Source organism: Podarcis cretensis, assembly GCF_951804945.1.
Source record: "Podarcis cretensis genome assembly, chromosome: 2".
Classification (NCBI taxonomy): domain Eukaryota; kingdom Metazoa; phylum Chordata; class Lepidosauria; order Squamata; family Lacertidae; genus Podarcis; species Podarcis cretensis.
In genome coordinates, this window is record NC_137171.1 from 52,257,756 (window position 1) to 52,270,633 (window position 12,878).

At 42.5% G+C, this 12,878-nt stretch overlaps 1 protein-coding gene across 1 annotated transcript in view; it reads left to right on the forward strand.

The window, feature by feature from the left end:
- The window catches only part of ERGIC1 (endoplasmic reticulum-golgi intermediate compartment 1), an 80,346-nt gene that overhangs the window by 51,478 nt on the left and 15,990 nt on the right, over window positions 1-12,878 (forward strand). Inside the window, exons 4-5 of the mRNA XM_079964885.1 lie at window positions 6,554-6,648; window positions 7,753-7,877. Of these exons, the coding sequence (XP_079821011.1) occupies window positions 6,554-6,648; window positions 7,753-7,877 (220 nt within the window). The remainder of the gene's footprint in view (window positions 1-6,553; window positions 6,649-7,752; window positions 7,878-12,878) is intronic.

The window sequence follows — 12,878 nt, forward strand, 5'->3', positions numbered from 1 at the left end:
TAAAAAGAGAAAGCCAATGGTCCATTGCAAAGTAGTTTAGTTGGTGCAGATTGTGTGCAAATCTGCGGCTGCAAGTAAATAACTCAGTCAAGAATTGTCATAGCAAAGAGAATAAAGAGCACAACAAGTCCTTGCATAGCTGTTTAAAAATCTAGTGTTTATTCCATGCACATCTTTTAAATAATTAGTTCCTTCGGTGTGTTTGTCATTAGGTTACAGTTGAGGATGCATGGTGATAGTAGGTTCCTCTGCAGCAACTTCGTTTTTGTGTGAGATGGAATAAATGAACATCTAGGTCTGCAAACTTAAACAGTTAAGATTTTTGAGGTTGGCCAGGTTGGCCCTTGCCAAGGAGCCAGGCCCAGGGGGTACAAAAATTGCACCTCTCCACTCTGACTAGGAATGGCTAGGAGCCTGCCTGGCTAACCACACACTCCCTGGGCCTCTCCTCTGCTGCTCTGGACAGCTGTGTGAGATGCACAGACTCCTCTGGCAAGGGCACAAGGGATGGGGTGGGTGGACACCAATACGTCTCCTTGCCAAGAGTGCAGGGGATGGGGGGGGGGCACCGATACAGCTCCTAGCTAAGGGTGCAATGAGCCTTGGTACGCCTCTGCTGCACATATTTTTAAAAATGCAGCAATTTGTGCAAAGGGGGAGGGGAGAATGTGTGCAGAAAATATGGGATAAGATTAGGTAGCAACTGACACTAATCATGAAGTAGCTAGGTTTGGCTTTTGCAGAAAGAAGTTATCAGGCAAGATAACTGTACTGATGCATTGCTATAAAATCACTGTTATGTGTTACAAATAAAAGTATTGGGGAAGAGATTGCAGGTGTGGTGCAGTGTTCATGAAGGAGGCCAGTGCCAGACTTCTTCCTAGACCATCTCCTCCAATGAGCTTGTGCTTTTGCACAATAAACACAGGGTATGAGGCAGAATGATTTTAGATCATGGGATGTGGGCCGCCTTTTCTTCTTGCATGTATCTCTGTTTTGGTTCCTGTGAATGCAGCCTGGTATCTTGTGGTAGTAGTTTGCAAACTTTCCATGATGGCTTGTCAACCAAAGAACCATTACATTTCTCTCTTGGAGGATTCTAGGGCACATTGCTCCCTGGTGTCACCTGTGTAAATGGAGAATATGCCCTAGAACATACACTGCTGTCTCATGCTGCTGCGCGTTGCAGGGGGTGGGAATCAGTAATAGTAGGCAAGCTAACCTTTAGGGTGGCTTATCCAGCACCACTAATTTCTGGGGTGAAGAACCCCTAAGACGCTTCTGCAACACTAAAGAATTCCTTCAACACTGTTTGAAAATTGCTGGTTTAAAGTGAGTGTCAATTGTTCTAGTTGAGGGAGTGTGATTTAATGGCTTGAAAGAAATGATGGCATTTGTCTCCTGTATTGCTTTCCTAATGGTAACTTGGCTTTTGCTTCTTCTTATGCCAAACTTTTAAAGTAAGGATAACCGTATTGGTCTGGCTGCTTCATCAGCTTAATTAATGCTCACTTAACACTTTTGAGATACTATAATGAAAGGTGTTGCAAGATTGTGAAGTGGTTGGGTTATGCCATTCATCCTCTTCTGTGTGTGTTTGTGTGGGTTAACAGGAAGTGGAAGTCTGTGTGCTATGGTGCCAGTTATGATGACTGACTCAGATGAATGTTGACATCTGACCTCCATTTTCTTTTGTACCGGTCTGAGAACTATACTTCCTTTCTTAGTTGTCCAGTCTGTTTTTTACATTCTTGATTTGAGCAATGAGCAATGACTTTTTAAAATGAGGAAGTAGCAAATATGTTTGAGACAGCATGCATTTTTAAGTAGCAAAACAACACTGCTGTTAAAAAAAAGAACTTGCCTCTTGTTCCAAACCTAGGCCTGGAAACTAAGGCCTCTGTGTCAGGCATACCCCTCTCTTAGTGAATGAGGAATGGAGATGCAGGAAACTACAATTGCAAGAATTATGAAGGGTGGGAAGGAACAATAGAAAATGTATTTGAGACACTTGGGTAGCCTGAGATTAAGTGGTGTTGGATGGCAATTCTTACTCAGATTTAATGGTGGGATTGGAAGGTGGGGGTCAGTGAAGAAGCTTTAGAGAACATTCTTACTAAAAGTGTTATTCTTAACATCAGTAAGGGAAAGGATTAGGAGGAATTTGATAGGTAGTGATTAGAAAATAGAAGAACTAGACTGTGCTTCAAATCTGTTTGAAAACATTAAAACAACAAGGCGTTAGTCTGACTTTCTTTTTTCCCTCTGCTTTTGAAAGATGATGAGATTTAGATGTGTTGAAATCCTTTAATGTGACTGAAGAAGAAAAATATGTGCAAATTCTCTTGAGTTGACTGCTATCCCAAAATATCTCTCACAGAGGCCTCATTTCAGGAACCAGCCTCTCCTTCTTGGGGCAAACTCCTCTCTCACCTAAACCCCTCTCCGCAGCTGCTGCTTATGTAATTTGTAGGTCTGGCCAGGCTGTCCCTGAAAGCTCCTTGTACAGTGCAAGTTCACTGAGCATCAAGCCCTAGTCTTGTTTGAGTTGGCCCCAACAAATGTTGAGTTTTTAACGCTTCTGCCACATGGGGGAAATGCTTTTTTCCATTTATCTGAAGTACTGACTGCAAGTCCTGGAGAAAAATGATGCTTGCCTCCCCCTGGTGCCTACAACTTTTTTCTTCCTTTGCAGTTCCTGTGGTGGCTCAGCATAGACAAGCTGGCAGAAGGTGACCCCTCCAAAACAGTGTTGCACATTTCAGCTTTCTTGGTTGCTTTGAATGCGTAACATCAAAGGTGTTTAAAAATAAATAAATTCTGAATTTCTGTACAGTGCTGGAGAATTCCAAAACTTGTAGGATATCTTCCAAAACCACTAATCACTCCCTGCCCCCCCCCCCAATAAATCTCTTCTCATACAATCTGGGCACCCAAAGGGAGCTTCTGGGGCACTAACTAGGGTACATGGGATTTAGGACAAATAGGGACCCAGCACTGAGATTTAAGAGGAATTTGAGGTCCCAAGGGACACCCTTCCAGGTGAAAAGAAGATCTTGTAGGAGAGGGAGGATACGTGTTACCAGCTGAGGAACTGTCAAAAAATTAAAAAAAGGAAAGAGTTAATAGTCTCTGCAGCAAAGCACTAAACTGCACTATAGCTGTATTGTTACCTCACTTGAAGTTTTATAGATGTTTGTGGGAAAGAAAGAAAGACCAAATCACAAAACAGGTTCCTGAAGAACACTACAGATTGACACAAGCTTCCCACTTAAGGTTGACTTGGCTACCTGTATTCACTAGTAATATAAATGTCAAACCTGCAATGCTGGACTGCCTTGGAGTGAGTTTTGAGAGGCTGTTTTTTGTTTTGTTTTTTAATAAACAAAATGTAACTGACAGGATGGGTGTGGCTTTGATTTCATAGATCTAGGAAGAGATGAGAAGGAAGCAGCAAGGCTTTGTTATGAAACAGGCTGTCTGGCAAACGGGCATCCCACAGGAAGCACTACTTGAGTGCAGATAGGTACATTGCTAATGAGGATTAATGCTTGTCCTGGTTGACATCACTCCTGGGATCTGGAAGGACAGTGTTACTTAATCCGAAGGACTACATAATCAGCCGATGAGAAATTATTTTGAAGGCTTAATTCTTTGTATCAGAACATACAGCTGTAGTGAAGGAACAGCAAACTAGGTCATCCGTGAGCAGACATGTTCCACACCCCCACCCCGTGTCATGCTTATTAATCACTCAAAAAATAAGTTGAGCAATGCTTACCAATAGCTCTTCGGGCTAAATTTAAGAGGGATTGGTTATATGTTTGCTTGTGCGAAGGTGAGGCAGCCAGCTGAAGAAACGTAGCACGCTCCTGAACTTGTTCACCTGACACTAATGATCTTCCTCACAAAACTTGTAGTGTGACCAGTTACTCAATCATAAATTCTGACCCTATCTCTAAAGTAAGAGGAATGTGCCCTCCATGAACAGGGAAAACACTTTAGCCAAACACCCCCAGCCTCTGTCTACTATTCCACTGCAAGCTTGCTTCCATTATTCATTAAGCATTGCGGTCCATTTTCTGCACTTGGTTCAACTTCTTGAAGTGTGAGGTGGGCCACCTTAGAAGGTACGAAAAATGGCCGGACAAGTATGAGGCCCTTCCTGGTTTTCTCAGTATGTATTCATTAGGTCAGGAGATGGAGATTTTTAGCTACCTGCTCTAGTCAGAGTAAGTGCTGGAAAAGAATGTGACCATTCTCTTGTTTTGTTTTGTTTTGTTTTGTTTTGTTTTGTTTTGTTTTGTTTTGTTTTGTTTTGTTTTGTTTTGTTTTGTTTTGTTTTTACAAAGCTTTTGTTTCCCCTGATTTCATTCCCCTTAGCTGCTTTCACATGGGTGTCTGGAGAAATAGAATTAATTTTAAGACATGATACATTTCATTGGTGTTGGTTACGTATAAGAAGGCATGGGTATTTATTTCCTCAACTTACAAAGGGTTCTCTGTGACAAGATTTGGAAACCCCTGTTCAAAGCAGAAGCTGTCGTCAGGAATGAATGTGAAAGATGCAGCGAGGAAAAGGTCAAAGTCAGATAAATTGAAAAAGACATAATTGCCATGAGTGAATGAAGGGAGTGGTAGCAACAGGCAGAAGTGAAATGGAGAAAGACCTGCTGGAAAGAAGGTGTGACCCAGGATGACTGTGATGGGAACAGGTGCATCACTCAGATCTTCACTCCTATGCTAATTGGTTATCATTTCTTGTTTTCTGGGTACTTCATGCTATACCAATCGAATCCTTTATATATTGTAATTGTAGCTCTCTGTGTTAATGCACCATGTATTTGTTATTGTTAGTTTGTTAGGTGTTTACAGGTTTAATTCATTCATGTTACTGTTATAGTTCCTACGCATATTTTCATTTTAAAATTAAATATAGATATTTACCAGTAGGAGTTATGGCCTGTCATACTTAAAGTCTATTTTTTGTCTTAAGAGGAAATATTTGCACAGAATTAAGCATTGGAATTCCATGAATGCACATCAAGCCTCTTCATTTCTGAGAATATGGAGGTCTTGGTGGGCTGAGCAGGATTGTGTCTCCTGGTTGCATCCCCTCTACGAGTTGGATCTGTTCCAGCTTATTTATTTATTAGTTATTATTACATTATATCCTACCTTTCCTCCAGAGACCTTAAGGCAGGCATCTCCAAACTGCGGCCCTCTAGATGTTTTGGCCTACAGCTCCCATGATCCCTAGCTAACAGGACCAGTGGTCAGGAAGATGGGAACTGTAGTCCAAAACATCTGGAGGGCCGAAGGTTGGGGGTGCCTGCCTTAAGGCGATGCAAGCACTTCTTCTCTTCTGCACTTTTATCCTCACAACAACCCTGTGGGGTAGGTTAGACTGAGAGAGCGTGACTGGCCCAAGGTCACCCAGAGAGCTTCATGACTGAATGGGGAATTGAACCCTGGTCTCCCAGGTCCTTGTCCAGCACTCTAAACCACTACACCACACTGGCTCTTCTGATTCTTGGGTGGGTGGGTCTGTGGATGCAGTTCCTCCTCCTCCCTGTTTAGATATGTCAAGTGTGTATGGCTACTTTGGGGGAACGAAGTGTGCACTCTGCACCTTTTTAGTTTGAGGACCATATATAAGATTGTCCCTCTTCCGTTTATAAGCTGGCAGGCCAGAAATGTTCCACAAGGATCTCTTAGCTCAATTAATAATTCCAAAACTGAAATGGAAGAGGTCATGCAAGGCTGGACTTGCAATTAAGTAATGTGAAAACAGTAATTTCAGGTACAGTTTTTCACAGAGAGCCAAAGGAAGAGTGTCATTCTGACCTTCTAGTTCAGTGGCTAAAATGTCATCATCTTGGGCCTCACTTCTGTTACTGTATGTTCTGACTTTTGATTGAGGCAATATTACACCTGACATTATTATTTCATTTATAAAGCATTTAATTTTACTTGGGCTGGTAAGGAGGGCTTTGTGGTAACCTTTTTTATGTTTAACACCATTGTATATTCAAACCCATACCCCTCTCCCTGACTTAAATGAGAGCAGGATACCTTTAAATTACTTTTGGATCTGCAGTTCTTCATTGTACAGTGGTACCTCAAGTTAAGAACTTAATTCGTTCTGGAGGTCCGTTCTTAACCTGAAACTGTTCTTAACCTGAAGCACCACTTTAGCTAATGGGGCCTCCCACTGCTGCTGTGCTGTTACTGCACAATTTCTGTTCTCATCCTGAAGCAAAGTTCTTAACCCGAGGTACTATTTCTGGGTTAGCGGAGTCTGTAACCTGAAGCAAATGTAATCTGAAGCGTATGTAACCCGAGGTACCACTGTATATCTCTTTTTGGAGGATTTGTTTGTTTGTTTGTTTGTTTTAAGAATGATGTGGCTTTGAAGCTTGTATGACCAATGTTACAGCAAAGCCCTCTTTGTTCTCTTTCTGTGGAGATTTCCTCTTCCTGTGTCTCGCAAATAATGGTTTTTGTACTATTCCGTCTAAAATGAAACCACCTATCTTCCTCTCCCCTGCAGCGTTAACGAGCTCTACGTGGATGATCCAGACAAAACGAGTGGTGGTAAAATAGAAGTAAATTTGAACATCAGTTTGCCGAATCTACACTGTGAATGTGAGTACATCTTTTTTTGAGGCTGTGTTTGCCAGTAGTGGTTGAGTAACTACTATGTTGGCTTCATAATTCACGTTCAGATTGCTATGAATCATTTCCATTCTTTTTCTAGGAAAAAAGAAGAAAATGTCCTCTTTAGAGTGCATTCTTGCTTTTATGAATGGCTGCTTTCCGCTATTACTAAACACTTATTTGGGCAATGGCGTATAAGGCACTGTATTAAAGTGACATAGTCCCTAAGGTAAAAGAAAAGCATTTTTGGAACATTCTTCCCCAGGGGGACTCACCTAGGACCTGTCTTCCGGCACCAGGCAGAAATCCTTCTTTAAACTTTCTTTTCCCAGGCCTTACAAAACATCAGCTGAACTGTTTTAACCTGTCCCTATTATGCTCCTGTGTTTTATCCTGTTGCTGCTGTTTTGTTTTTGCTGTTTGTTATTATTGTTATTATTTATTAAATTTGTACACCACCCTTCATCCAAAGATCACAGGGTGGTTCACAACAAAAAACCATAAAATGAGAACGCAGAATACATAACACAAATAAGAACAAAAGTAAAAACAAACTAATAACACAGACACACCCAAATGTAAAAGGACATAGGATGTTAATCAGCCAAGGGCCTGGTTGAGGAGAAGCACTTTTGCCTGGCACCTAAAGATATGTAATGAAGGCGCCAGGTGAGGCTCCCTGGGGAGAACACTCCACAAATGAGGAGCCACCACAGAAAAGGCCCGTACCTTGCTATGAGAGGCAGCAGGAGAGAAGGGTTGATACCCATGTCCTAGGAACAAATCACTAAATACTTAATAATGCAATTCACCTAGAGTACTTATTGAGTTCAGACAAGGAGATCTGCAAATCATCTGATAATAGAGCCCATATATGACTAAAGGAGTACTTGGGAGATAAGAGAAACTTGCTGATGATTATGCTTTCTGATTAGCCTAACTGCTGACTTAATTAAATAATTTTATTTGTATTCTAATTTTTAAAATATCAGAAAGGTTTCTTAAGAATGATTCATGTATCCTTCTCTGTAGCATGTTATTTTTAACACTCCCATTATTTTCCCGCTTTTTCCCTGATTCCTAAACGCATAGTGATTGGTCTGGATATCCAAGATGAAATGGGAAGACATGAAGTTGGCCACATTGACAAATCGATGAAAATTCCTCTGAATAATGGGGATGGGTGCAGATTCGAGGGCCATTTTAGCATTAACAAGGCAAGTTGGAATAATCCATTCTGGGGAAATGTTGGCAAATTTGACAATAAATTGTTGTGAAGTCTCTGGGTGCTGCACTGCTGTGAGAGCTGGGAGGGTTACATAGCCAGGTCTAAAGGTACGGGTGCCCCCCCCCCAAGAATACACTGCAGGACATTATGGAAACAACTGAGGCAGCCTGCACTGTTCCAGGATAAATGGGTCCTATATTTATGTTTTGTTTCAAGGAACCAGAATGTTAATACAGTCATGGTAAGGGGAATTGTGTGTGTCAGTAGATCTTCCAGATTACTATTTCTGGCAGCAAATTAGAATGTTTTTTCTGGAAGGAGAGATGGGCAAGCAAAGTGAGAGCTGCGCAAAGCGGGACAAAAGCCATGTAAGCGGCTCTCGCTTTGCTTGCTCCCTTCCGTCCCTTCCGTCCCTCCTCTCACTTCGCTGTGAAGCCAGCAGAGCAAGAGGTGCTGCATGGCTCTCGTTCTTTCTCTGCTGTCAGCAGTGCAGCGCGTCTGGCTTCTCTTCTGGCTTCCCAGAGAAGCGGGAGGAGGGACCGAAGGGAGCCCTTACACGGAGCCCCTTCCGTCCCTTATCCTACTTCGCTGAGAAGCCAGCAGAGCGAGAGCGACAGGTGGGAGCCATGGCTCCGGCTGCGGAGGCATCCCTCAGCTCGCGACTGCAGCGGTAGCCGAGGGATCCCCCTGCTGCCCAGTGCATTCGCTCCATAAGACACATAGACATTTCTCCTTACTTTTTAGGTGGAAAAAGTGTGTCTTATGGAGTGAAAAATACGGTAAAAAGATCGCTGCTGGATCATACTAAGGGCCCCATTCTAACAGTGGCCAATTACAGCAAGCACTACTATAGAAGTGTACCCGCTTTTGTGTGAAATAGACTTTTCTAAGATGCCAACTGCTACTATAGTTTTCATAAATATTTACATTTTTGTTTTTTTAAAAAATGACACATCTTAGAAAATGTGTTGCCTGATTTAGTCAAGGGTACATTTTAGATCAGTTAGTCTAGCTATTTAGCTGACTAAACCAGCAGCCCTAGTTAGAACGGAAAGCAGCAAAGAGAGGTGCGTATTTGTGGGGGCAAAAACCACTCTAGAAAGAGGAAGTCATGCTGCACTGACATGTTGCCATGGGGTGGAGCATGGGTAAACATGGGAGCTGAAAACACTTCTGAGTTCTTTGTGGTTTGTTGATGAGCTCAGAGTGTCAGCGTGTTTTCTTTTCTCCTCCCAAAGCATTGTACAGCCAGCATGTGAGTCACTGCAGTGCAAAGGGCTGTGGCCCAACTCTGCACAAACTCCCTTCTGTTCCAAGAGATGCTCAGCCGTTGAGGAATGCCAGCAAGCGAGAGAGAGAGAGAGAGAGAGAGAGAGAGATGGATGGTTTGGGAGATGTGTTTCTTCTCTCATCTCAGTGGAGACCAAGTTTCTCTTCCAGCAGCAAGGGTGTATGCATTTTGTTGGGCGGGTGTGTCTAGCATTAGGTAATCTGACCATGTAAGGCAGTCTATGACTTCACTTGGGTGGGGGAGAGGGAGTGTGTGACTGCTAGCATAATAAGGATGTAACCCTAATTCACACCTCATTTTTATACCACAGGCTACAAAATCCTGCTGCTTCCTCTTCCTCCTAATTCATGTCGGAGCACACCTAAAAATAACAAGCAGGCCCTACCCTTGCTTATGCTGCAGTACAAAAATATATGTGAATGTTTTTATTTGATTGCTTTCCCCTCTGTCAGCTGTTTTTTTGTGTCAGTCATCAGCCACCGTAGCAAACTGCAAAACGACTTGTGAGTCTATGTAGATTGTGCAGTTTTTAATCTTTATACTTAAAATAATAACAAAGTACATAAAGAGCTCCTGCGTTGGATTGTATATTTGCTGTCTAAGGCTTTCTTTGTACTTCTAAGAAAAAGTGTCCTTAGTGCGGTTTATTGCTCACCCCCTCCAGCTATGTATTATTTTGGGTGGTTCGTGTGGATTTTTGTTAGGAGAAGTACCTTAGATTTCAGCTGCTTTGGTTTAATGACAATACAATTAGATGTGTTCTTTCCCATTATGTTTGTGAGTGATTCCCTGGTGTTAAGGAGCTATTTGCTTGCTTACCCCACATTGTAGGTACAAAATAAACAGATTCAAAATATGGTGAGGAGGCAGGAATGTATCCCGCCGATTTTTGTATCAGTTGTGCTGGTTGCCCATGTATTTGGGGGACAGATTCAGAGTGCTGTTTATTACACACACACACACACACACGCACACAAGCTTGTAATTTTTTATTCAGGTCATACTAATAAAAAACAGAAATAAAATATGAAATGCATTCATGGTGAATTGCAGTGAGTTAGTAAAAAGGAAAAAAGAGACCACATCATCTTTGTTTACAAACAACATCGTACAACACACCACAGCTTTATAAACTCATTTCTGGAGTACCTGTTTCCACCACCCACGTCTGCCCCCCAAATGGAGACCATATTGAATGGTGACCTCCATGACAATATTAGTAGTTTTAGTTCCCTGATGAGCATCCAGGAAACCTAAGAACAAAAACCACATTGATCTATTGATTAAGAACTATTTGGAAATGACTCTTCTCCCCCCCCCCCCCCGAGGTCCAGCATTGCTTCTACATACATTGAGGAGAACCAGTTAAGAGTAGAAAACGTTCTCTAGAAGCAGAGCTCTGACTTCCGTAGGGCAAGTCTGTACAATAATGTAGTGGTAACGTTTGGGGGTGGGGGAAAATACTGATGGGACAAGCACGTTGGGAAGTCTTGGGACTATCCCTTTAAAGCCCTGAATGATTTGGGACAACAGTTCTTAAAGGAGCTCCTCTGTCTACCCTAGATCTGTGTCAGCCAGCCTGCTTTCGCTGGTGAAAGTGCTCAGGCTGGTGGGCACTTGCAATGTGGCATGCTCCTCAGTGCTTTCAGAATTAGACATCCCTTGTGTCTTAAGCAGGCCTTAGAGAATTTCTATTTCTCCAGAGTTTTCAATGAAAGATCACATAACAGAGGTGGCTAACCTGTGGGCTGCATAGCACTCTCTCAAAAGCTTTTTGTAGCCTTCAGGCTCCCTCCCCGCATTAGTGATTCTAAGAAAGAACTTATAAATGATTTTATATATATATATTAAAAAATCCTGACAGCTCCCATAGGCAACCCACTGTGATGCCAAAAGATTTTTTTTTTACCACTCTCATGGTCCCCTGATGTGATTCTATGATGCCACAAGGTTTTTGCGACCATCCACAAGACCTCGAAACTGTGTTCTAGAAAAGAAAAGCTGAAACCCACTTTTACACTTTGGCCATGCCCACTTTGAAATGCGGCCCCTGGAGCATTGACAATGCGTCATTGAGGCCCTTGGCCCCCCAAATGTTAGCCACTCCTGTCATAAAGAGTAGCTCCTTATTTCTGTGTGTACGTGTGTGGTTTTATGATGACATTGTTTCTGGATCTGACTTTGTTGTTATTAATGATGTATTAATGTTTTGGATTTGGATACTTTAAATGATGTAAGCCCCTTTGTGGGTAATTTGACTGCACAGTGAGCTGGCATTCCCAGTGATTGAATGGACAGGCTTTGGGTGACATGTAGACCCTAGCAAGCTGGTTGATGCAAATACTATAGTGGAGTGTTTATGAGTAACAGGTAGGCATCCCTCTTTCTCTTTCAAGTGTCAAGCTGTTTGGAGTTCTCCCCAGCTTTATTCTAATGCAAAAAGGGTATGTGATGTACCTGACAAAATATACCTGACAGAGGTGTGAGGTACCTGACAAACTGACCCTGGCTGTTATTGGTCAGAAAGAGCCGAGAAGGATGGTGGTGGAAGCAAGTGTCAGATAGTAAGACCTAGTTGCTAGGGCTGTGGGGCTGTTGGGCAGCTGTTGCGCAAGGATGGGGTGTGAGACACTCTGCTAAGCATCTCCCCTTCTCCACAAGGTTCACTTATGTTCCTTGACCAGATGGAGCTAAGGAGGACGAGTCCTATGCAGAGCAACTTGCTTTTATCACCCAATGAGTCATTGGGCTTAGCAGCAGCAATGAATGAATGAATGAATGAATATTTCTTCTCTTCTACTAAGAGAACACAGGGCAGTGTACCAAAAAAGGATATCATATGATCTATAAAAGTGCAACTAACTATATGAAATCAGATTTATTTCAAAGCTTAATTGGTGGGTACTCACTGTGACCATCTCCAATGTAGTTTTTGATCCACCCTTTGCAGGACAGTGAACTATCAGTTTCCATGATGTAGAGAAGCCAAAAACAATGAACGCACGCCCCCCTCCAACACACACAGTCCCCCCTTCTACTTGCTTCCTTATTGTAGTAGTGCTTGAACGGGATTCTGTTTAAAATGCTTTGTGATGCAGTTCCATTTGTAACAAACCCTGAAAGGCTGCTGATCCCAGAGTGATCTAATCACAATTAACAATTGTCATGGTAACCAGAGTTCTTAGCTGAAATCTGTGCATTCAGGAACTATGTGTACTATAATTTTGTAAAGAAAAAGCATGTTTGGGAAGGGGCCACTGTAAAAGCTGGAGCCTGATTGTCATTAAAAAAAAAAAAGAATTCATTTAAAATCTACTTCAGCTGAAGAGCCCTCTTGGCACTTGCCAGGGCGTCCGGTGATAATGGCCATTACAGATTTCTCTGTCCCTGACCTAACTATTTTGTCTTCAAATCCAGCCTATGGCAGCTGGAGCAAAAGGAGAGGTTGTGTGAAGTTCCAGCTGCTTCAGCGCTTGCCAGGCTGGTTGTTTGGATTTAAGCTTTGGCTGTACTTGCATGTTTTGGCACATGGTCTTGGAGGCGGTGGGCCAGAAAACTTTCCCTACAGCTGTCATAGACTGAGGTGGTCATGAAGATCAGGGACAAAACATCTTGAAATGAGGGATGTAACGAAGAGCATAAATCGTAGTTTAAGGAGAGCCAAAGGTCTTTGTGCTAGATGAGAGTCTTAGGAATTCA